Source organism: Alligator mississippiensis, chromosome 11 (assembly GCF_030867095.1).
Source record: "Alligator mississippiensis isolate rAllMis1 chromosome 11, rAllMis1, whole genome shotgun sequence".
NCBI classification, from domain to species: Eukaryota; Metazoa; Chordata; order Crocodylia; family Alligatoridae; genus Alligator; species Alligator mississippiensis.
The window spans coordinates 63,314,404-63,339,641 of record NC_081834.1 but is presented as its reverse complement, the minus strand read 5'-3'; the positions used below and the strand labels follow the sequence as shown (position 1 = coordinate 63,339,641).

The window sequence follows — 25,238 nt, the reverse complement described above, 5'->3', positions numbered from 1 at the left end:
CCCTATTTCTCTCCTTAAGCCAGATCCCAGTGCCAACCCCATCTTTCAACCCCCTGGAGCCCCTGCCTAGGTTTCTAAACTGACCAGTGCATTGATAGTACTAGCCAGGGCACCCAACCTAAATCCTAACTCCCATGTGTACCTGGCTTTGTCACCCCAGCTCCCGACTTTTTGGTATATCAGGGTGAGAGGGAACCCATGGTCCAGTCTCCCCTCGTGCTCAGACCTTCCCCCACTGCTCTGCACTCCTAACCCCTGTAGTGGCTGAGCATCTGCCGCTGCTCAGGGGGGAAGTCTGCACCACTGGACACAAGCATCACCCCCACCCCTGTTCAAGAAAAGGTCCAATTTTCTCAGAATTGCTTCCTCTTCAATGCTTTGCCTGCAAGTTACTGCAGTCTGGGCCAATCCTCCAGCAGCTCTCGGCAGCATCATCAGTCTCTGGCAGACTCCATCCGGGCAGGGTTACAGCAGACACCAATAACACTCCACACAAGCTGCATACGGACCTGCTGCATCAATGTTCAACATTTTACAAGTGACATCTTTGAGGCTGAATCACCAGGTTTGCATATCGTTATTTGCTAATAAATAGCTTGCATGTGTGGTAATTTATAATTTATCACCCGATTAACACATTCATCACAGGAGAGTTGTAACACGTCTTGGTAAAATTGGCTGGAAAGAGTCAAATCTAGTGTAACCCTCTGTTCATCCCTTTCGAAGCAATCCTAGAAAAGTGTGCGTCTCCCAGACCCATGGATTCTGTGCAGACCCCGTTCCAAGGAATGTGACCCTAGGGACTTTGGCACAAAGCTTAAAATTCAGGTCCTGAGATCCCCCATTATTGCTTCCTGACAGGAGCAGGGGTTAGGGGGCGGGGGATGGCGGCAGCGCTACTTCCACATAAGAGCCCTCCCAAATGCAGCAGTGACTTGGCCTTCCCTAGAGCCCAGTTCATTGCAGAGGGATCGGGCGCAGAGTGGATGCCTATTTTTCACATTGGACTGATTCAGTGTATCCTGCAGGCTTAGAAGATGGGGATATAGAGTCCTTCATCCCTGCAGCTCAACTCCCAGCCCTGGAGGATGCTCTGAGAAAATGCCTTTCAGGCACCTACATCTAAGATTGGCCCGTCAGCCTCGTGACTCATGGAAGGCGTCAGCTGCCTCGACCACCCTGCCTGTGATCCCTGCTAGACCTGCATGGGGTTTTGTTGATGCCGTTGTGCCCGGACTCCAGAACAGCTCCTGTGACTTCTAGGGGGTTTCCCACTTTCTCTGTAGTGATGGGATCTTCTCTGCCAGTCCTGTTCTTATAGCAGCAAGGCATGATCTTGATGTCATACCGAGCTTTCTGCTTCTGTTACATCTCATCCTCCTTGAGACTCTGCAGTCTCAGTTGCAAATCTCAGAGAGTCCTTTACTCAACCAGCTTAATCTGACACCAACCAGGAAGAACTGGGGTGGGGAGAAAAGGGGTGGAGGAGAGCTTCATCTGCTGGGAGACTAATGAATGGGTTTGGACCAATGTACCTATTAGCTACTTCAGCCGGAGATGGAGAGCTTTCAGTTGGGTGCATGGATCAGCTGTTTTGCTGTAACTGTGCATGTGGATACAAGCCAGCCGAGTCACCCAGCTTTGACCCTGAATGAAGCAGGCTAAAGTTAGAATAATAGAAAATTCGAGTTGGAAGGGACTTCAAGAGGTCATCTAGACCAACCCCCTGCTCAAAGCAAGACCAGCCCCAACTAAATCATCCCACCCAAGGTTTTGTCCAGTTGGGTCTTAAAAACCTCTAAGAATGGAGTTGACAACCTGTCTGGGTGACCTGTACAGTGCTTTACTGTCCTCTTGAGAGATTTTTCCTAGTATCGATCTAAACTTCACTTGCTGCAACTTGAGACCATTGCTCCTGTTCTGTCATCTGGCACTCCTGGATGCATCTATACATGCCCCCCATGGTGTGGTTGTTACTGTGCATCATTCACTACTTGCTTAAGGTAATACTAAATGATGGCACAGTAACAGCTGTTACTGCGACATCCCAGGGGTGCATGGTTCTTTTTAGCAGCTACGTTGCTGTAGTGATGTGCAATAGCAAGGTTGCTTGTCCATACAGTGATGTTGTATTGGCATCACTGTGCTTGACGACACTGTGTCACCATAGTGACAGGCTGTTACCATATAGCTATGGTCCCATGGCATCATGTGCCCACAGAAAACAGTCCAGCTTCATCCTCTGTGGAACCACCCTTCAGGGAGCTCAAGGATGCTATTAAATTCCCTCCCCCCCGACCCCCCCCCCACACACACCTGTACCCCCCAGTCTTCTCTTCTCCTCTCTAAATTGTAGCAATTTGGCAAGGTTTGTATGGCTACAGAGGTAACACATGCATTGGAACAGCTCACCTGTCTCCTTTGATTGTGATAGTGGTTGCATCTACCTGAGCTCACTGTTTCCCCTCTGGGCAAAATCTTTTAGATTTAGAAGGGCTCAAAAGACCAAATGGACGCAACTCAGTTCTCAAATTGATTTATGAAGGCTTGAAAGACCCAAAACAATTAACAAGAATTGAAATGCTCCAGTTCTTGCTCAAAAGGATGGCCTGCACTGGTGGCCACAGCAACTGGATTGGAACAAACTCCAAGGGAGTGTGCACTGCGTGTGTACCCATATTACCCACTTTGCTTGCAACAACTAGACCCATAACATGTTTCATATATCTTTCAAGCCTGAAAACTGTTGTATTACCTTAGGTTGAGGAAAGTATTGCAGAAAGAAAGTTCAGAGTCCTTGTACCCACCAGACCCCAATAAAGAATGCACGTGTCCTGGGCATTTATAAGAGCATTCATTGATAGGTCCCATTTTCTCTGACATGTTCCCATAGACAACACCAAAGGGGGATATATAATGGAAGTAACAACTGTGCCTGAAGGGAAAAGGACCATGGTTCATGTTCTTTCAACTTTTGCTGAAGTATGAGCATGAAGCATTCTGGAAAAATGAAGGTTTGACTGACAAAGGTTCCCCTTCCCCCACTCTGTCTAGCAGAGAGAAGGTGTGGACCCAGAAGAAGCGTGTATGTGGCTATGTTAAGGGGTCCCTGAACTCATTGCTTTAACACAGCTGGCCTCATAATTTTGTGACGGGCATCTGTCTTCCACAACAGTTCTCCTACAGCAGCAGTGTCAGAGATGGCCACAAAGCCATAGGGAAGTTTCTGTTCCTTCCCACCTTGCCCTAATGAATCTGGGCAGTTTCAGCCCCAAAGCTCAATGGCTTCTTTACATGGCCAGCGTATCAGTTAGTATAGGACTGGGCAATTATTTGGGTCTGGGGGACACATGGGGATTTTTGGGGAGTTGGCCACGGGCCAGGTCAGCACTCCACCCCCACCCACAGACAGAACAGTTTTACCAAACTTCCCTGTGTGGAATAGGGCCACAGGTGGTTGGGGAGGTTGCATGAGCATTGGTGGGCTGGCATGGGTGTGAGTGGCGCCTCCCCACTGCCCCCCTGGCCACAGAGGCCTGGGGTCGTCCAGAGATGGTGCTGGTGGTGTCAGCATTGACGGTAGGGAGGAGCAGCCCTGGAGTGGGATCCAGGTCTCACTTTTTTCTTCTGCTGCCACCGCTGCTCATTATAGCTGGGTCCAGAGAATGTGCAGGGGTCCAGAGAGCATGCTAGAGGGACCCAGACCCCCCAACATGGGGTGGGCTAGGCTGTGCCCTGCCTGTGTGGGTCCTGTCTGTTTTCCATGGGGCTGGCACCAGTGGTGGTGGCAGCCAGAAGGAGCTGCCACTGCAGGGAAATGGAGTCCACCCATGGAGCTGCCTTAACCCAAAGAGTGTGGGACATGGTGCATGCCCAGCAGTGCGGGACATGCCACGTGGCAGATGGTGCCTGGACCAAGCAACACTGAAGGACCCACTACAGGCTGGACAAAGTCACTTCATGGGTTGGATCTGGCCCCCAAACTGTATTTTGCTCACCCCTGGCAAGTTCAAGGAGTTTAGTTAAGGTCTTTAATCCTCAGTCTATTGATACTCCTGAACCACCTCTTCCAGCTTACACAGCATGGCTCTTAAGCTACGGATTTACAGTTCCCAGTGCCATCCTTCTGACCCTTCTTGAAGACTGAAGACTTGTCATGACCAGGACATTTCTCTAGTTTTCAAGACCTAGGAAACATTGACACAAGTGTCTTTTTGAGAACCCCTCAGCCAGGTCCTCTCAGACTCTCTGCTGTCTTGATCTTGGCCTGCTGACTCAAACATTTGCATTTTAGCAGATATTTTACATCCTCCTTTGTTGCATGCTCTCAGCTTGCTTTTTCCATCTGCAACAGCGTACAGGATGGATACATCCTTCTTCCTGGTTCCAATAAACACACCACAAAAGGAGCTACCAATACTTCTGCCTTTTCCTCACTGCTAACTACAGCTTCACCAGCTGTGGCTTGCCCTGCAGAAATTAATACAATTGGATTGTGGGTGTGTGTGTGTGTGTAATACATTTTTTTAAAACTTATCAGTAGCCAGTATTTGATTCCTTTTGGCTTCCCTTGGTATTGGCCAATATTGCTCTTATTTGATATGTTTAACTTTTATATATTGACAAATCCAACTTATCAAATAACAAATTGAATAGTAAAAAGCCAAAGCCAATCCCCTAAAATATACATACAGACAGACATCTTTCATTAACACTGCTCTCTTAGTCCAAGTCAATGATCATGGAGGAATCTTGCATTCTTTCCTTCTCTTCTTTTCAATCTCTAACCGTTCCTTTATGATTCGATCAAAGTTCAGATTGTGGGTTCCTTCACAGTATGTAATAATTCATGTCCTTCCACCACCCCTGTACCTCCCCCTCAGAACTCTGCATAATACAAAGCTTACTATCTTCTTCTCATCTCGTCTTCAGGATTTCACAGTCCTTCCAAATTTGTTTCATAGATTCATAGATTCATAGATGTTAGGGTCGGAAGGGACCTCAATAGATCATCGAGCCTGACTCCCTGTTCTTAAGTGTTAGCTCATAGAACTTGCTCTTTTCTTCAACATTCAGAAACGTTTCTAAAACTTTCTGGTTTGGAGGCAGGAGAAATTTCTTTTTCTGGAAACTCCAAGAATTTCCATCAGTTTTCTAAGTAAGCAGCTTTCCCCCTTTCCCCGCTGTAGAACACAGCCTTAACGGGACAATTTTTCCATTACTCAAAACTTCCAAACTTTTTGAAACCAGCTGGTGATTTTAAGGCTGTCACTCTTTTCCAGAGTTTTGCAGTTTAAGTTCTTGCAGTCGCTAGAAGATAGTGTCATAGTAGCTAGGGTCAGGAGGGACCTGAACAGATCATCTGGCCTGACCCCCTGACACAGGCAGGAATGAATGCTGGGTTCACAAGACCCCAGACAGGTGATTGTCCAACCTCCTCTTGAGTTTGCCAAAGGTAGGAGTGAGAACCATTTCCCTGGGAAGTTGGCTCCAGTTTTTGGTCACCATAACTAAAAAATTGCCTTCTGATCTCTAACCTAACCCTATTCTCCATCAGCTTATGACCATTGTTCCTTGTCACCCCAGGTGGTGCTGGGGAGAAAAGGGCTCTACCTATTGGCTGTTGATCTCCCCTGATTAGCTTGTAGGCAGCCTCCAAGTCCCCCCTCAGCCTCCTCTTGCTGAGGCTGAACAGGTTCAGGTCCCTCAGTCTCTCCTCATAGGGCCTGTCCTGCTGCCCTCTCACCAAGTGGGTGGCCCTCCTCTGAACCCTCTCCAGGCTGCCACATCCCTCCTGAAGTGCGGCGCCCAGTACTGGACACAGTACTCCAACTGCAGCCTGACCACAGTCGCATAGAGGGGGAGCATCACCTCTCTGGACCGGCTTGAGATGCACCTTTGGATGCATGACAAGGTATGGCTGGCCTTGCTGGCTCCGGTCTGGCATTGGCGGCTCATGTTCATCTTGGAGTCAATAATGACTCCAAGATCCCTTTCCGCCTCTGTGCTTTCAAGAGGGGAACTCCCCAGCCTGTATGTATGCTGTGGATTCCTTCTCCCAAGGTGCAGCACCCTGCATTTGTCTATGTTGAACCCCATCCAATTCTCATCTGCCCACTTTTGTAGTCTGTCTAAATCTAGTTGCAGCCTCTCTCTCCCTTCAAGTGTGTCCACCTCGCCCCACATCTTAGTGTCATCAGCAAACTTGGACAGCGTGCCTTCCACCCCCTCGTCCAAGTCGCTGATGAAGATGTTAAACAGTGCGGGCCCAAGGACCGAGCCCTGGGGTACCCCACTGCTCACATCTCGCCAGGTTGAGTACAACCCATCCACCATTACTCTCTGGGTGCGCCCCATCAGCCAATGTTTTACCCGTCCAACTGTGTAGGCATCAGTGCCGCAGTCACTTAATTTGTTGATGAGGATGGGGTGAGAGACAGTGTCAAAGGCCTTTTTAAAGTCTAGAAAGACTACGTCCACGGTGACACCATCATCCAAGGATTTAGTTACTTCGTCGTAAAAGGCAATCAGGTTGGTCTGGCAGGACCTGCCTTTGATGAGCCCATGCTGGTTTCCCCTGAGCGTGATCTCCCCTGCAGGCCCCCCACAGATGTGCTCCTTGATGATCCTCTCCAAGAGCTTCCCGAGCACCGAGGTGAGGCTTACAGGCCTATAATTACTTGGATCCTCCTTCCTCCCCTTTTTGAAAATAGGGACCACATTAGCCAGTTTCCAATCCCCCGGCACCTGGCCAGATGACCACGAATGCTCATACAGCCGGGCCAAGGGCTCCGCGATGACCCCTGCCAGCTCCCTCAACACCCTTGGGTGGAGGGCATCTGGACCTGCAGATTTAAAAATGTCTAGCCCTTCCAGAAGATTCCCGAACTACATCTGTGCTGACTGAAGGCTTGATAGAGCTATAAGTCTTTTGGTTATGACTCTCATGTCGCAGAGCTCTCAAGAAGGTTCAGTAAGAAGAACACTAATGCCGTGTCCAGATGAGTGCAGATGTTTGGCTCCCTGGGGACAACTCGCATTGTTAGCACCACTACTGCCTTGTGTTGCTACTAGTTGTCCCCAGGGAACACCCATGCCGCACACCCTCTGGTGTGTGCCAGGTTACCCCGGGTGGGGTCGGGGATACTGGGGCAGCAACTGTGCTGGCCCCAGCAGCCTGTCCTGGGGGCCAGGGAAGCTGTAGTGAGCTGTCAGCCACAGTGTGGCTTGGGCCACCAAGTCTCTGGTTTTTGGTGGTGCACACTGCCTCCACGTGCAACATGCTGCTTTTTTTGTGTGCAGGATTTTTTGACCCCAGGAGATCTCTCGTGCCCTCCTCCTCCAAGCCACAAGGTAGCAGTGCAAGAAATGCCTGAATGTGCAGTACGTGGGACTGCAGACAAGTCTGTAGCACCACATACTGCACAGCAGTGCTTATCTAGACACAGCCTAAAGCAGGGGTTGACAACATTTTTGGGCAGAATGCCAAAACCATCCATAACTTCAACTTGTACGATGTTGGTGTGCCAGGGACACACAGTGGAGGCCCACTCCTTGTTCTGGCAGTGCAACTCTGGCCCCTTCCCTGCTGTCCGCCCCACGGCGCATGTGCCAAGCAAAATGCCTTCACGTGTCACACTCTTGCACCCATGCTGGGGGTTGCCTACAAAGGCTGACGTCCAAGTAGGGTGAGACCACATCAATATGGGATTTCAAAATAATTTTTATCATCATGCAGATGGATATGTGAGGACCATTTTTCCAGATTGTTCCTGTTCTCCAGCATTAATTTCTGATCCAATGTCAAGTCCTTTTGTTATAAACTTTGTATTTTTTATAAAGCTGTTTAATTTTATTTTTTTTTTAAATACAGACGATAGGCATATACGTTTCCTAGTTGTGATCAATATTTTTTTTCAAATTCTGTTAGATTTCTATCTAGGTTTACCTTTATTTTGGGCATGTGTTGATTAGTGTCTCAATGGAAGCTATGGGGATGGGGAGGGGATAGGATTGTAATGTCTCCTGTCATACCTCTGTATTTCTTCAAAAGACCTAAATCTATATTATTTGAATAGTTGCCCAAAACTTATAATAGTGATATGTTCCCAGATGTTAAAACTTTGTAATAAATTATTAGTATTTAAATTCAATATTATTATATATAGGTGATAGAGGTAATGGTTAATTTCTTTTATGCTTTATCCCAAGTTTTCATTGAGACTCTCATAAATGGGTGTTTTATATATTAAATTTGGCCTGGAAGATTTCTTTAGCCATGGTAATATGTTAAAGTTTGACTGTCGGATAGGATGTTTGATCTATCTGGACCCAGTGTTTATTGTGAAATGGTGTTGTCTAATATATCAGATTTAAGATGATTGGCTTGACAGTAATATTTAATATTTGGACTGATCGATTTCCCCTCTTTGGCAGAGGTCTTTGTGGGGTGGGATTTCTGAATCTTGGTTTCTTATTTTGCAAAATAAATGTATTTCTCATAGTTTGCATGCATCTAAGACTTGTTGGCACTAGTAGGTAGTTTGGAATAGAAAATTAATTTCACCTAGACTGTTCATTTTAACTGGTACAGTTTTATCCAGGGATGACGTTTCACATTTTGATGAATTATTTTCTAAGTCTACTAGCCAACTGCCCGTCATGAATGAGGGATTTCAAAGGAGCATTTCCATGGCCAGTCCCGAGGGGTGCCCCTGCCCGTTCTGTTGCCCCTCACTACCAAGCCACAGCCCCCCCAGCCCTGCTGCTGCCCCTCACTCCCAACCCACTGACCCCAGCCCTGCCAGTGCCCCTCGCTCACCAAACTGCAGTACCCTGCCCCCAATGCCCTGTGCCCCCCTGTAACTCTGCTTGAATCCCCCCAAGGTCTGACGGCAAACCCGGAAGCCCTTCCCCATCGGGGGCTTCCCTTCCAGCAGCTAGCCACAGAAATGGTGGGAAACCCTCCCCTGTGGGGATTCCCTTCCCAGGCAGCTCACAACTCTCCCAGGCCGGACGAGGCTGCTCTCATTCCTCAGACCGAGGCATCTCCTCCCTCAGCATGAGGACCTCAGCTGCTCAAGGCTCTCCTGGCCTCCAGCCCTCTCTTGGCCCGGTGCACCGTCCCACTCACCAATGGCCCCTATACCCCACACGCCGGGCCTTGTGTGAAGGTTGGAGACCTGAGCTGGTGCATGCAGCTCCGGGGTCTTGATCCACTCCCTGATCCTCTGTGCACTGATCTGTGCACTGCATGCCCTGCCTCATGCAGGGGTTGGAGGTCTGAGCTGCTGAGTGCAGCTCAGACCTCCAACACTGGGCACTGCCATACCCTCCATGCACTGCCTGTGCTCCGGGTGTCCTGCCTCATGCAGGGGTTGGAGACCCAAGGTGCTGCCTACAGGTCTGGGGTTTCAGTCCACTCCTGGACCCTCCACGCACTGGCTGTGCACTGACGCCATGCCCCCTCATGGTACAGCTGGGGAACACAACTGCTTGCTGTTCCCTGTCCCATGAGTCATCTTTGGGTTCTTCCGGGGCAACTGCTCTGCCCTGCTGGCCAGCTCTGCCAGCTCTTCTTTGCCCTTTTCTCCATCCCTCGTTGCAGCCACCCATGTGCCGGGCACGTTGCCTTTTTATTCCCTTTCAGGGCTGTGCCCCCAATCAGAGAGAGGGGGTTAGTCTTCTCTCTGGTCCACCTCTTCACCTCACCCCTGGGTAGGGGCAGGGCAAGCCTCCCCCCTGCCATCACCTGCTTGGTGGGGAAGGGGATACACCCCACCGATCCTTTTGAACTTCTTCGAAGCCGGCAAGCCCGCCACAACGGGAATGTAGCCAGAGAGGGCGACACCCAGCACAGGAGGGACCGAGCAGGGAAGGAAGGTGAAGGTGTAGCTCTCTATGCGGGGGAGAAGCACACCTCCTTGAAGGCTTACATCACCTCCAAAGAAGAGCGGCTCAAAACCCTCTGGGTCAAACTATGCAGGGGATGGGGGTACAGCGCAGTGAGAGAGAACTAAGTGTAGGTGTATACTACAGACCACCGCACCACGGGGAGGAGTTCGATCTGGAGTTCTCTCAAGAACTGGCAGAGGCTGCACACGCGGGACATGGTCATCACGGGCAATTTCAATTACCCAGACATCGCTAAGGAGGAACACTTGGCTAATTCGAATTGGTCATGTAGCTTCCTGACCTGTATTGAAGAGCTCTATTTGACTCAGGAAGTGCAAGGGACAACCAGGGGTAATGCTCTCCTAGACTTGGTCTTGGCCAAAGGAGACGATCTGGTGAGTAACTTGAAAATACAGGATAGCCCTGGCAAGAGTGACCACAAGATCATCATGTTCACTGTCCGTCACAAGGCAGACAAAGCAGCTAGCATGGTTGAAGTTTTGGACTTCAAAAAAATGAATTTCAACAGGCTCATGGCAACAGTAGGGGAAGTGATGCGGGACCAGGGGCCGAAGGTGAATGGAGTATATGAAGAGTGGTTGTTCCTCAAGGACATAATCCTTGAAGCACAAAAAAAGACCATTCCTGTGTGGAGGAAAGGTAGCAGAGGGGCTGGCTTACTAGGGATATCATGGTCCTTGTGGTGGTTGTGCTTAGGATGCCTCCTCGTACCCTCTTATGATCTCCCAACGAACTGTAGGTACCCCAACTTTCCTGCCTGCCACATCTTGGATGTTACTATTATATGCTCTAATTTATTATGTCACTAGTCGGGAGGGTTATTATATATAGTTTGGGCTTGGTTTTTTGTGGGGATTTGTTGTTGTTATTTTTTGTATGTCTCTAATAGGGGTCCAGGTACTATGGATAAAATATCTTGATCGCTTCCCTGAATATCCGCACATGCTCGCCGATATATATATTTGCAGTCTGATTCAGATTAACACTTGTCTTTATTTTTATCTTTTATCACTCTGTACAGCTTTCCTTCAGTTTCAGGCAGAAGCTGTCTTTTGTATCTTTCTTTTCTTTTAATCTTATCTGTAATATCAGCTGAGTAATTCTACTTATATAATGCTCTTATGCTATCACTGTTAACCTGGATGACCAGAACTTAGTATTCTTAAGCAACGTCTCTTTTGTTCTGGTTCACTTGCTCTTCTATTCTCGTTACGTTCCTCTGTCTTCAAATCTCTCTGTTTACTCTCCACTTGTCCAGATAACTTATGAATCGACCTTTTATCCCGAGTGTAGTGGATGTCCCGACTCTTCTTGAAGGGTAATCAGACATAGTCCGAGTCAAATTCACTCACTTTTTTTCTTTCTTTATTTTCCAGGCGTGCAGCATGTGATGTGTCCCATGGGGCTTGACTCTTCGGGAGCCCACCCCTCTCCTCGGCGCTCCGTTCTCTCCCGGCGCAGTGAGATGTTTCATGTAAGATGAGGATCCCTTGAGGATCCTCTTTCCTCCTTCTTTTCTCTTTCAGTCTCTACTTTTTTTCCCCTTGAAACTCCTGTCCCACCGCCTTTCCCCAATCTCGGAGCTTCCATCTTAATATAGTAATGGCTCCGAAAGTGGCATTCTCCGGGTCTTTTTGCCGCATCCATGTTTACTCCTTCACAGTTCTTTTGAAAAGACGAAAGAGGCATACAGACAATGGAAACTTGAGACAGTCTACAAGGAGGACTATACAACAATGGCCTGCACTTGTAGGGAGATTAGAAAAGCTAAGGTGGCGACTGAATTTAAGTTAGCAAGGGGAATCAAGGGCAATAAAAAATCCTTCTTTAGGTATGTAGGGAACAGAAGGAAGACCCATGGAAGCATGGGGCCACTGCTTAATACCTAAGGACAGCTGGTTACTGACACTCAGGGAAAAAAATGAACTCCTGAATGACTACTTTTCTTCGGTATTTCATCAGACCAAGGGGAAAATCATGCAAGATAAGGTTCAGAGTGGGCATGGTGGGACTGACTGCCTTCCTATTATTGATGCTGAGCTGGTAAGTGATCAGTTAGAAAAGTTAAACATTTATAACTTAGCAGGACTGAATGAACTTCACCCAAGAGTGCTGAAGGAGCTGGCTGAGGTCGTTGTGGGACCTTTGGCGAAACTCTTCCAAAACTCATGGCACTTGGGGGAGGTCCCTGTAGACTAGAAGAGAGCCAATGTTGTAGCAATATTCAACAGGGCAACTACAGGCCAATTAACTTAACTTCAATCCCAGGGAAAATCCTGGAAAAGTTCATCAAGTAGTCTATGTGCGATACACTTGTGGAAGGTAAGATTCTGAACGACAGCCAGCACGGCTTCATCACAGGCAGGTCTTGTTTTACCAATCTTATCTCCTTCTACAACCAGGTATCTCACCACTTGGATAAGAGAGAGATGGTCGACATCATATACTTAGACTTCCAAAAGGCCTTTAATCTGATATCCCATGATGTTCTCATGGGAAAATTGGAGGATTGTGGTCTTAACTGCTGGTTAGGTGAGTAGGAAACTGGCTGCGAGGCTGGACCCAGAGAGTTTTTCTGAATGGATCTGTATCGTCCTGGTGAGAAGTGGCCGGTGGTGTCCCTCAGGCGTCGGTGCTCAGTCCAGTGCTTTTTGACATCTTTATCAATGACTGGAATATGGGGGTGAAGAGCTCATTGGCCAAGTTCACAGACGACACCAAGCTATGGGTGAACGTGGTCAGGCTTGAAGATAGGCTGCAGATTCTACTTTTTTATACATACGCATACACATTTTTTAATACACTTTGTGAGTGATTGATCTGAGATGAATGTGAGTGATTGATCTGAGGTATAGAATCTGCATATCTGATCTATATATATATATAGAGAGAGAGAGAGAGAGAGAGAGAGAGATCTGATATATATATGATATCTATCTGATATATATATATATTTGTGCGTATATATATGTATACATGTGTATGTGTGTGCATATACATGTATGTGTGTGTATATATGTATGTGTATATAATGTATGTATATACATGTGTGTATATATACAGATATATGTGTGTAGATATATATATGTGTGTATATCTGTATGTTTATTTGTATATATGTGTGTGCGTATATGTGTGTATGTATATACACGTGTGTGCATATGTATATATGTGTGTGTATGTATATACACATATGTGTGTGTATGTATAGATGTGTGTGTAGATATATATATGTGTATATATATGTATATATGTGTATGTATATGTATGCATGTATTATTCATTGACACTCTGGACACTTCTTATTGACAGCCAAACCTGTTTACTGATATGTTTTATATAACATAAATGTAACTCCTCTGCCAGGCCTTGCCCTGTTGCCAGGCCCATTAGAAAGGCTGGATTCTAATTTAGGGGTTCAACATCTCTGTCTGAAATGTGCTTGTTCTTCAGAGTTGTTCTCTAGCAGCTTTGGTCTGCTGAGACTCTGAAGTCCTTTTGCTGTATCTTTTGTGATTTGCTGTTGTCTTTCTTGGGTGAGCAGAAGTGCAAAGGTGTAGCCCCTCCTGCTGCATTTCATTTTTGCTTCTCTGAGTCGAGACAAATGAAGTCAGTCCCAGGGCTGCTGAGATGGACGGGGCACCTTAGATGCTGTGCATCACTGGTGATTCCTCGGGCAGTCTATACAAGATGTTTCTTGCGCAGCACACTGTTCACTGTGCAGTAAAATGGCCCCGTCTACATGTGCAACACTGTTAGGTCTCAGTAGATTGATAAATGCTGCTGCAGGGTAGTCCTGTTAAACACAAGTACTACCCTGGGGCGGCCTGGTTTCATATGCCAGGGTGCACATGTAGATGGTGACAAGGCCGGCTGAGGCAGGAGGATGCTACAGGATGGGGCTGCCAACTAGCTCCACACTGAAGCACCCTCCTGCCTCAGCCAGCCCCCTCCCTGCTGCACATGGAGCCCGGTCAGAGCAGCCTTGGCTGTCAGGCTGCCCCCTGGGTCCCCTTCACACCCAGGCTGCTCCGACTGAACTCCAATGTGCTGCACACATTCAACTGGCACACCCACGAGCAAAATGCTCCACAACAATAAGTTCTGGAGTTTATTCATGTACATTGATTGTACGTGTAGACGTGCCCAGAGACAGCTTTTTGCTTCACAATTTTTTCTTGTGATCTTTGGAGGAGAAACCTTCTCATATATCAGTCTTCTTTATGTGTGGCTACCCTCTAACATGTAGGGGAAAATGTTTCTGAGTCTAAAAGGAAGAACCGAGGCCTTTGCATTGTGTTGGATTCTCCCTAGAGCTCTGGCTTTAAGCAGCCATCTCTCCCAGAGACACCATATACCCACTGCTGCCCAGACTGGCATTTTGGGGCTCTTTAATTTACATTTGTTGCCACTTCCCTTCCCTGCCATCCTCTTAGGTTGCAGACAGATTACATTTATCTAATTGGGACAAACTGTTTTGTCCTGAGACAAAGTACAAGCCTGCAGATGTCCATGTCCGCTGCCAAGGATAAATCCTAACAAAGTTTCCTGGATAAGAGGTAGTAACATTTTATCCCAGGATATTGCCAAATGCATCTGCATGGTTATCCTGGGATGTCATCATTAAATCAGTGACTGAAAAGCAGCACTGCATTCAGCCACTCACTAAACCCTGATTACACGAGTGAAGTGTGTGCACATCAATCCAGGATGTTTTTATCCCAGATCAAACCCAGGCACAACTTATCCAGGGACCAATGCAACTTCTGTGCCTAGATTTAGAGGTTTATTTTATCTCTGCATTTAACACTGCCAGATTATGGCTCACTTTCTCACTTCTGTTGCATTGTGGTTTTGAGGCATTCAGAAAGATGCCTTTGAACAAACCCCAGCTTTCAGTCACATCCTCCCACTTTAAACTGCTGTTCACATGCCGGTGACTTCAACAGCTGCATTAAGCCTTAGAAAATGGTCCCCTTAGAGCCCCCATAGCAGTGTGCATGCTCTTGGCTGTGCCAGATACTGTCTCACAAGGCAAATGTAGGCAGGGAATGCGCTCTACTACCAAGCCTTCCTCTGCAGCTTGCTCCAGACAAGGCTTGCTGAGCTGCTCTGTTTTGGCTTCACCGCTAGGGTACCATCGAGGTACCTCAAGAATAGAGGAGTTACATTTAGTGCATAGTGATTTTTTTTTTTTTTAACTAAATGTAGTGCTAATCCATGAGAACCACATCTTTCGCTTGGGCATTTTGAATTAAGGGTAATGTCAAACTGATGTTGAAGACAAACGTTTAATGACCGCAAGACACAGTCGTAATGTAAGGACCATTAGGAAGCATGACAAATAGGATCTTTATTGGCATTCACAGAACCAATACAAACACAGGATTAATTAAATGACAAATATATTAACCAATGAAGACAAACAATCTGAAGTTCAATAGTGTGGTGAAAAATAGAGGACATCAAGGCATCCAGTTTCGTATCAACAGAGGACAGAGTAGCAGAAAACAGGACAATCCTCTATAAAAAAGGAGGCATGGCCACCCTAGCACCACTCCTGGCACCTCTCCAGGCTGAGGGCTGCTCCCCGATATGTGGCTTTGAGCCTCTGGGAGCTGCTCCCCGCCCCCACACTGGGTTGGCGCCAGGGGCTCTCCAGGGTTCGGTTCCCTGTCCATGCTCCCAGGAACCTGGGACGGGGGAAATAGGGGAGGAAATGGGGAACCAGGGCTCAGATTGGGTCAGGGACTTTCCAGTGGGTGTGCTCCCTGCTCTGGGTCTGCACCAATCCCATGCACCAGAGCTGCTTTGTCACCTGTTACCAGGCAGACCTGATGCCAGGAGATCCCAAGGCTGGACTTGTCTGATTTCTGCAGCTGTATCCTTGTCCTGGGGCTGCCGGCACTGGGGAGAGACGCTCCTCTGCTGGGGGCACCAGTGTCCCTTCAGCTCCAAACACCACAGAGGTGCTCCCTAGACTCCACATTGTGGTCAAGGGGTTCCCAAGTGCCAGACTCTGCCAGGGGGGTTTCCCCAGTGCTGGGTGCACAGGGACCCCCTTGCCCTGCTCCTCCTCCAGACCTGAACCTGCCAACACTGCCCACCTTAAGCCCCCTGCCCCGCAATAACCTAGAGAAGCACCTCACTTCTCAGCACCGGGTCACGAGCCCATGTTCAGTTACTTTCCTGTTTGAACCCACAAAACCCCAATGTCCTCCCAGGAGTGAAGATAGAAACCAAAGCCTGCTGGTGCACAGGGTCCAGTGATGACTCACAGGGGGAATATCCCCTCCCGAAACCCCCATGGCATGCCTGACTCCTGGACAGGCACTGGAAAATCATGGGGCCGGGCCAAGCCAGGTTCTCCTCAGCTGGATGTGGCCCTGGGATGTCCCTGCAGAAGTCCTTGCTCCTCCTGTATACTGCACATGAGTGTCCCGCTGGGGGGAGCGGGGTGTCTGTGGTCCACTCCATGGAGGTTGTGAAGTACAAAAAACACATCTCCTTACCCAAAGCCCTGGGCTGCCTGGGCCCCAGCCTTCCCCTGCAGGGCCATGTTCCCCAACAGGTCCCTCTCCTGCCCCCTCACCAGCTCCTGGTGGGAGCACAGGCTCAGCATGTGGAAAGAGGGGGCTCCACTTCCCCGCTCCCATTCCTGCTCCAACCATTGGTCCAGGTGTCCAAGACCCTGTACTACAAGTGGCTTTGACCACCCTGGTGCTCTGCATTGCCAGCTGGGTGCACAGGGCCAGCTAGGCCCAGAGGAAGCCCCATTCTCTATCCAGCTCCTCTCTTGGGGGCACTTGCACTGGGCACAAGGTCAGGCAGCTACAGAGAGATCAGGGTGGTGGGGACACACACAACTCTCCCCTGGGCAGACAGCAGGGGCTGGGAGGGATCCGCTAATGGGAGAAATTCCTTGTGCTGATGAAGCGATGGCAGGGAGAGCAGCAGCCCAGAGGAGATGGACAAACTCCCACCAGACAGCAGGTACCATGGATGGGGCTCAGGGGAGATGGGACATGGGGCCCTGCCTTTCACCAGTTCCAGTCTGGTCCCAGTGACCAAACCCCTCCAGCCCTGCACCCCTCTTTAGTCCCTTTGTGCACAGAGTGGATGGGATTCCTCAGCGCGCACCCTTCCTGCCCACCCTCAGCACCCAGTTGCTGCCTCCGTCTGTGGGACTGTGTGGCCACAGGAGGCTGGGCAGAGGGGCAGGGAGTGGAGATGGGTGCACAGTCCTGAAGGTTGCCAGGGACTTTTGTGCACAGGTCCTGACTTTGCCCCAGATGCCCCATGTACCGCACTGCACAGCATTGTTCAGTTCTGGGGCTCAGCTCCCACCTGTGACATGGGGAGAACAGCCCTGCCCAGGTGCCCTGGGTGTGAGGGGGAAATGCAGAGGGGAGGGGAGAAGTCAGGGTTTGGGAACCATCTGGGAGATGAGCTGAGGGAGCCCTGGGGTGGTTGAGCCCTGGAGACAGGGCTTCCCCCTGGGGTGGGTCCCTGGGAGCAAAACTGACTCCTCTGTGGATGTGGACCCTGGGCTCCCCCCTCCCCCCAGCACCACCCAGCTGCCATGGGGCCAGTGCAGGTGCTGGGGCCAAGCACCGACTCTGCTGCAGCCGGGACAAGTGTGGAGCGGAGCCCTGCTGAGCCCGGCTTTACCTGGTGACAGATGACACCGCTCAGCCCCGATGCTGATTGGTGTGCGGGGCTGGTGCTGTCCTGTCCCCGGGGCTGGGCAGCGTCCTGGGAGCTGGTGCTCGGAGCTGGGCAGAGCAGTTCTCATTTCGGGACATCGAGGGGTGTCAGCTGTGTGTCCTGCGCAGCGATGGGGCCCGGGGGGATGCCGGGGGCCGGGAGGCGCTGGGCTGGGGCTGTGCTGGTGACACTGGCGGTGCTGGGACCCCACGTGGCTCGTTGCACGGAGCCCCCAGGTGAGCAGGGCTCGGGGTGGGTCCGGCAGGACCTCGAGCCGCGGCAGCTCTGGGCTTTCCTGCAAGGGGAACCGATCTCCGGCTTTAGGGACAGGGATGTCGGGGGTTTCTGTGCGGAGGGACCGCAATGCACGGCCGGGCGATGCTGCGGGGGAGCAATGACCCCCGATGGACACCCGGGTGCTGCACAGGCAGTGGTCTGAGGTGGGGTCACTGGGGGGGCAGGATCGGGGGGCAGGGGGGGGGCAGGCAGGAGGGGGGCAGACGGCCGGGGGGGGGGGCGCCCCCTGTGATCCCAGAGCAGTGAGTGCCCGGGCACTCTGCCCCCCGGGGGTCTGCTGTGGGGAGACCCTGACCCGCCTCCTCTGTCCCTCCCCCCACAGAGCACTTCCTCTTCCAGGGCAAGGCGGACTGTCTCTACACCAACGGCACCCAGCGCGTGAGGTATCTGGAGAGGTACGTCTGGGACAGGCGGCAGGACGTTCACTTCGACAGCGACGTGGGCGTGTACGTGGCCGACACGGTGTGGGGGGAGCCTGAGACCAAGTCCTGGAACAGCCAGAAGGACGTGCTGGAGGATGCACGGGGCGCAGTGGACACGTTCTGCCGACACAACTACGGGGTGTACGAGAACTTTATCAGCACGCACAAAGGTGAGTTCTGCCGATACAACTACGGGGTGTTTGAGCGAGGCCACGTGATCGGCCGCAGCGGTGAGTCCCCGGGGTCTGGGGCCGTCGCTGGGTGCGGAGGCGGTGGCGGTGGCGGTGGCGGTGGGGGCGGGGGCAGGGCCAGGCCCTGGGGTGATTGCCGGGCGCAGAGGACAGGTTTTGCCGACACAACTACCAGACAGCGGAGCAAGGCCTTGTGGTGCACCGCAGCGGTGAGTCCCCCGGGATCGGCTCCTTGCTGGCCCCACAGAGGTTGGGGGCAGGGCAGGCACTGGGGCGACACTTCCCTCACCGCTCCTCACTGTGCTCCCAGCCCGTGCCCACACAGACCGGAGGGGACATGGGTGGACGAGCGATGGGAGGGACCAGGACACGCGTGATCCCAACTTTTTCCATGGTCAGGATTGGTGCATCCCCGGGGTCTGCAGCAGTCATAGCCCCCACACTGCTGGGCAGTGGTGAGCACCAGTAACTGCAGGGGAGCCTTTCCAAGTCCCCCTCCCCACATCCATCCCCGCTACTGCCCAGGGACATCTGCCTCCACCCACACCGCCAGGGCAGGGGCAGAGCTGCGCCATGGGGCGCGGGCAGAGGAAGGGGCAGGTGTTTCGGGGAAGGGAAAGAAATGACATGGTGGGGCACAGGAGGAGGTGGGAGTGCAGACCCCAGGGGAGGTGTGGGGGGCACGTGGTGGGTGCCGGGTGGTACTTGGGGTCACACTGTCACACTGTGGGGGCACGACCCATGGGGCAGTCAGGTCACACCTGGGGCTGCAGAAGTGACCCAGGAGCATCAGGCCCCCAGGGCTGGGAGGGGGAGGGGCGCAGGGGTAACTCATGGTGAGGACGGACAGGAGCCCAGGCACGGCCTGCGATGCAGTGATGGGAGCTGTGGGGTCAGAGGGGCTCTGCCCGTCTCCACTTGCAGGACTGCTTTGGCTGGGGAGTGGCTGTGGGCCCTGGTCCCGGGGGCCGGCTGCGCAGCATCCACCAGTGCCTGAGATCAGAGCTCCCTGCCCTAGAAACCAGTCCCTGCAAAGAGCTTTGCCCAAGGCCTGCAGGTGGGTCCAGGCAGGGGCACTCGCGCCACAGGCAGGACCCAGGGGACTCAGCCCTGTGGAGCCTTTCCCTGGGGCGGGGGCAGGTCCCTGCGGTGTGGGAGGGGGCACCACAGCTGGGGGTTTCCTGGGCCCAGACAGCTTTGCCTGCCCAGATCCTGGGGAACGTCCCGTTTCCAGCAGCGTAGAAAACCAGAAGGGTCAAGCTCATCTCCTACAAGACAAGCTTGTTGTTCTTGGCATGAGGCAAGTGGCTGCATTCAGGGGTAACGGGAATCTCATCCAGATGAGCCGGGGTCCTGGTGTCCTGCGTTTAAAAATCCCAAATTCTCTGATTAAAAAACCCCAAATCCACATTTTTCCATGATTAAAATGAAACTCCCCTGTATATAGAGGTGTCAGCTGCACACAAGGTTTATTGAGATATTTACTGTTTTAAACCAATTTGGAAACCAGCCAGTGCCTCAGTCCTTACAATAAAATAACATCTAAATACCTCTATATTTTGGCATTTGATTTTGGTCATTGATCATGGAAAATGAGAGCTTCCCCTGCCTCCTTCACTCACCAGGATGTGGGTCCAGCTGCAGCTGCTCCCCCCGCCCCTCCGGTGCTTTGTGCTACTGAGCAGCCCTGATATGCCAGTACCCCTCACTATCAAGCTGTAGCCCCCCCAGCCCTGCTGGTACCCCTCATTCCTGACCTGCACCCCTCATCCTCACCAATGTCTCTCACTCCTGACCCACAGCCCACCGTCCCCACCAGTGCCCCTCAATCCTGACTCACAACCCACTAGCCCTGCCGATGCCCCTCACTTCTGACCTGCACCTCCCCATCTTCACCAGTCCCTTTGCTCTCGAACCGCAGTCCCTCATCCACACTGGTGCCCCACACTCTTGACCCACAGCCCCCCATCCCTGCCAGTTTCCCTCTCTCCTGGCAACCCCCCATGCACCTCAGTCCTGCTGGTGCCCCCACTTTCAATTCACTTCCCCCTCCCCCAGGCTGCAGCCCCTCTGTATATTGGGAAGGGGGTTGTATGGGGCAGGGGAGGTGCCCAACCATAGGCAACAGCATACGTGATGAGTTGGGGTGGTATGGGGGGACATACCCCCCCCCCCAGATTTGTATGCCCACAGCAGGGCATGAGGCTATAGCTTGGCCGGACCACCAGGCAGGAGCTGCCTTTGTGGCCCAGCGGGTGGGACCTGGCACAGGAGGGTGGAGCAGGGTGGCAAGACTCACTGCTGCCACTGCCGCCAACACCTCTGCACCAGCCCTGCCACCATGGAGTAAGGCCGCGCCACCAGCAGGGTGAGGAGTAGCAGACCAGGGGAACTCACATGCGGGGCTGCATCTCTACCCGGCCACCTTTTCTCTTTAAAGGAGAGCATCAACATTCTTTTGCAGTAAATGGAAAACCCGAACGTCTGCTTATGAGACACATAATGCGGTCTCCTGGGGACAGGGCTAGGTCCCAAACCTGGGATATCTTTGCCACTCTCTGGCACTCCCAAGCAAAGCCCCTGGCTGTCCACAGCTGGAAGCCATTAATCCAGGACAGGACACTTGGTGCTGCAGCCATAGAGCTTGGCCTCCAAAACGGAGAGGTCTCCCCCTCACATCTTGAAGGAAAAAGGGAATCCAGAGCCTTTGAAAGACACTCCTGGATTCAGGTCATTTGCAACTAAGAAAAAGAAACTGCAATACAAGTTTAGCTTTAATGATAAAAAAATAGCATATTTTCTTGAATGCAACATGCAGCAGCAACAACATGCATCAGGGGAGAAAAACACATTTTCTTAAAATAAATAAGCAAGTAGTAGCAGGGAGGCTCCCACTTGCTCCGCTTCTTGAGAGTCCAGAAACTGCTCTTACCGAATTCCTCAGTTCAGATTCACATTGCAAAGTCCAGTTATTTGTTCTTGGGGAAAAGAATGTGTGCTGCATGTGAGGAAACACAGCAGTTTTATAGTGGCACCAAAGTAAAGATTTAACTAAACTCATTGCTCAGGGGTGAGAGAAACTGTGGCGGGCAGGGGTTGGGGGGAGAAAACTTTCCCTGATTGAGGAATCGCTATTTCTCCCAGCTCATTCTCTCCATCTCTTTCCCCCTCAGTGAAGCCCAAGGTGAAAGTCTCCCCAACAAAATCAGGGGCCCAGGTCCACCCAGACACACTGATTTGCTCCGTGACGGGGTTTTATCCTGGCGGGATCGAGGTGAAATGGTTGAAGAACGGGCAGGAGCAGACGGCCGGAGTGGTGTCCACGGAGCTGATGCAGAACGGAGACTGGACCTTCCAGATCCTGGTGATGCTGGAAATGACCCCCCGGAGCGGGGACGTCTACACCTGCCAGGTGGAGCACAGCAGCCTGCCGGACCCTGTCACTGTGCTCTGGGGTAAGAAACTGGGAGCCTGGGGCAGCCCCTGAGATCTTGGAGGGGACGCGTCTCCCTTTGTGCAGCCCCACAAGGGCTGTCCGTGGTCAGACCCCTTTCCCACAGCGCACAGGGGTGTGAGCAGGGGGTGGAAGCCCAGACTGAGCCCTTCACCTCTGGGTCCTGTCTCCACAGAGGCGCAGTCAGACTCGGCCAGGAGCAAGATGCTGACAGGGGTCGGGGGCTTCGTGTTGGGACTAATCTTCCTGGCTCTGGGACTGCTCATCTACCTGAGGAACAAGAAAGGTGAGTGGGGCACGGCTGGGGTGCTGGAACCAAGGCATTGTTGGGGCAAAATGCTCAGCCTGTCGGTCTGTCTGCAGGCTCCCCTCCCTTTCAGACCCCAGTATGAACTGCCCTGGAGTCTGGCAGGGTCTTCCCAGTTTCTCACCTCCTGGGGCTGGGGCTGGATCCTACTGTTTGTCCCTCCTCTAAGGGGCAGGGCAGAGCAGGGGCCATAGGTAGGCAGAGCTGCCACTGCCTTGACTCTGGGCATTTCCTCTCCTCTGCTTAAAGGCAGTGACCCTGGGTTCGGAGGTGCCAGTCCCAAGGGGGTGGGGGCACCTGAGTGTACCCCACTGTGGGACTTCATGGGGCTGAGGTATCAGGGGGGTCTTTCTGCCCCAAACTTCTCTCTGTCCTGTTGCTTGTCTGCTGGCACAGAATCAGGTTTGCCCCTGGGAAGACTTCGTATCCCAGCAGACCTTAATCTCAGCTGCCCTTGTCTCGGACTTTGTTGCTCCAACAGAGAAAGCTTTGGCAGCTGGTGGGTCAGACTCATTTTGTTCAACCAAATATAATGTAGATCCTCAGCCCTGCAGGTGTGAAAGGCCTGCAAGTGTCAGTTGTTCTGGACTCACCATTACCCTAGACAGTCAGGGAGGGATGTGGGACAGGAGAAGGATTCTCTCACCTACAACAGACCAAAGGAGAAAATGTCCCCCTGCATTGTGACTGGCAGAGAAGAGCATAACAGACCTTTCCTGCAGTCAGGAGATGAGGAGCAGCAGCAGAAAGGAGAAAGCACTGCTCCTGGCTCTGCTCCCTGTGGGGCCCATGCAGCTTTCATGCCTACCTGGGAACTAGTGGAAGCTGCTCTTACCATATTTCTCACACATACTGCTCACTGCAATTTCTTGCACGTGGAGTTTTTGGTGTTATTTTTTCTTCCTTAAGGAAAAGTCCCTGCAGTATGAGAGGATAGTACATTTTCTCTTGCACCCATGCTTATTGGAATCAGTTTCCTTCTTTATGATACCCCTCGCCACTTTCTTCTTCCCTAAATTTTCAATTGCAGTTTTTGGCAGAAAAGAAAAACATAGCAAGGGCTCCTCCAAAATGTGCACAGCCATGGTCTGGTCTATGGGTGTACTGAACACTTGATTCAGCCCACATCTCCCTGCCTGCCCTTGGTCATATAGTGAAGATACAGACATACCTTCCTAGCTGACACTGTGGCTCACACAAGTGAGACCCTGGTAGAATTCATCCTCGCTGAATGTTCTCTGGGAATAGAGACCAAAGCACTGAGTAGTGAATCCAGTTCAGGGAAATATCTACACGTGCACACAATGAATCCCTATATCCAGCCCTGTTTGGGTGAGCCTGTCATTGGGTTTTTAATGGGGAAGGTGGGGTCCCTAATGTGGTCTGCTTTGCACCTCAGGGCTAGGGCAGGATCTCTGATCTCTCAGAGGGGCTGCCTCTGCTGAGACTCTCACCATGTTTCTCCTTGTTTTCCAGGCCGCCCCGTTCCCCAGCCGACAGGTAATTTCCATCTCTGTCTACTCCTATGAAGCCCCCTCCCCCTCAGGGACCACAGGCTGTACAGGGAGTCCATGGTGGGCTGCCCCTGCCCTTTCACCCCAACACTTGCCCAGCCCAGCATGGGTGGGAGCTGGAACATGGAGCATTTGCAGTGAGGAAGAGGAGGAGTCTCCATCTCTCTCATTAGTGCCATTTGGGCCAAACCTAGAGCTACTCCCAGGGTCAGAGCATCCTGGGCCCTGCAAAAGCATCTCCCCACCCGGAGGCTCCAGACAAGCCTCTAGGGAGGCCCTGGTGCCTGTCAGATCCCTGCTCTGGCCCTTCCCCAGTGCTGCTAGTCCCTGCCCTGGGCTGATGTCTCCCCTCTCTCCCTGCAGGGCTCCTCAGTTAGATCCTGCAGCTTCGCGGCCTGCATTGCCCAGCGTGATTCTCCAGCCCCATCTCCTGGCACCTGTCCCTGTATCTGGAGCTCTTCTCACTTTCCCTCTGTCCTCACCTGGACCCCTGGGGCTGATTCCTCAGAATTAACCCTTTATCTGCCTATGCCTGAACCACATCTGCACTCAGAAATGCTACTGCTTTTGGGGGGACCTTCAGGGGACTCATATCTGAAACACGGGGAGTTGTAACAAGGCTGTTTGCAGCAGTTGTCACAGCCCTTTGGATTGAGACTCCCGTGGGGCCCCAACTTAAGCTAATATGCCCAAGAAAGGACCAGTATCACCCTCAGCCCGAGCGGTGGAAACATGTTGTTAGGAAAGGACAGGATGGAGGAGCCCAGCAATACCCAGGGAACACATGTCCTACCCTTGGGCCAGGGTGGTCCTGGGGGGTCTCTGAGCTTGTAGCCACCTCGTTGCAATTGAGATCTGGTAAGCCTGGCCTGGGGTCCCAGGTGTCCCGTGGGGCTGTTGGAGAGAAACAGGTGAGGGGTGAATTGGGTGCATTGAAACATGTGCTGGAGCTTGTGCTATTTAATTGTTCCTGCTACTGCTCTGGATCACTCCTTTGGGATGAAAAGGAGCAGGTTTCTGTCCTGCTGGGGGCGATGGTGTTTCTGACCAATACATTGTCTCACCAGTGTCTGCGGTGTGTTGAGCCCTCCCTTTTCAGAGCTCCATTTTCCTGGGTCTGTTTCTGAAGCCTTGTGGGTTTACACCCTATGTAGCAAAGTCAGGCTCCCCCACACTCTCCTAACTGCACCTGGTGTTTCCCTCACCCCGTGGCTGCTACATTCCTTTTGATGGTGGGAGTTGCAATCAGGAATCAAATGGCAGCGAAGCTGTAACAAGGCTGACCTCGGGGGTGCCGCCAATCCCGCTGTGATTCACAGGCCTCGCTTCAAGTCACCTTTGGTGCCTTCCCCTGGGCTCACCCCACAGCTCTGCACAGGCTGTGCTCGGCTCCCCATCAGCAGGTGCCACCAGAGGCTGTCCCTGGGCCCT

The 25,238-nt window shown here is 51.7% G+C and overlaps 1 protein-coding gene across 3 annotated transcripts; it reads left to right on the top strand.

Annotated features, from left to right (window-relative positions):
* Nucleotides 1-17,701: 17,701 nt before the first annotated feature.
* LOC132244203 (DLA class II histocompatibility antigen, DR-1 beta chain-like) lies at nucleotides 17,702-24,876 on the top strand. Of its 3 annotated transcripts, XM_059715280.1 has the most exons (7): nucleotides 17,702-17,858; nucleotides 18,242-18,468; nucleotides 18,526-18,571; nucleotides 21,706-21,987; nucleotides 22,162-22,272; nucleotides 23,770-23,793; nucleotides 24,171-24,876. In XM_059715280.1, exons 1-7 carry the CDS (start codon nucleotides 17,753-17,755, stop codon nucleotides 24,182-24,184), a joined length of 810 nt encoding a protein of 269 aa, XP_059571263.1. In that variant the 5' UTR covers nucleotides 17,702-17,752; the 3' UTR covers nucleotides 24,185-24,876. The 3 variants fall into 3 exon arrangements, with proteins under 3 accessions (XP_059571263.1, XP_059571264.1, XP_059571262.1); XM_059715281.1 differs by lacking the exon at nucleotides 18,526-18,571 and having other exon boundaries at nucleotides 18,242-18,511; XM_059715279.1 differs by having other exon boundaries at nucleotides 18,242-18,571.
* The last annotated feature ends 362 nt before the right edge of the window (nucleotides 24,877-25,238 follow it).

Coding starts and splice junctions, on each gene's coding strand:
- LOC132244203 (XM_059715279.1), top strand. CDS start 17,753: ATGGGGCCCGGGGGGATGCCGGGGGCCGGGAGGCGCTGGGCTGGGGCT. Junction 17,859..18,241: donor TCGTTGCACGGAGCCCCCAG/GTGAGCAGGGCT, acceptor CTCCCCCCACAG/AGCACTTCCTCTTCCAGGGC. Junction 18,572..21,705: donor CCACGTGATCGGCCGCAGCG/GTGAGTCCCCGG, acceptor TTTCCCCCTCAG/TGAAGCCCAAGGTGAAAGTC.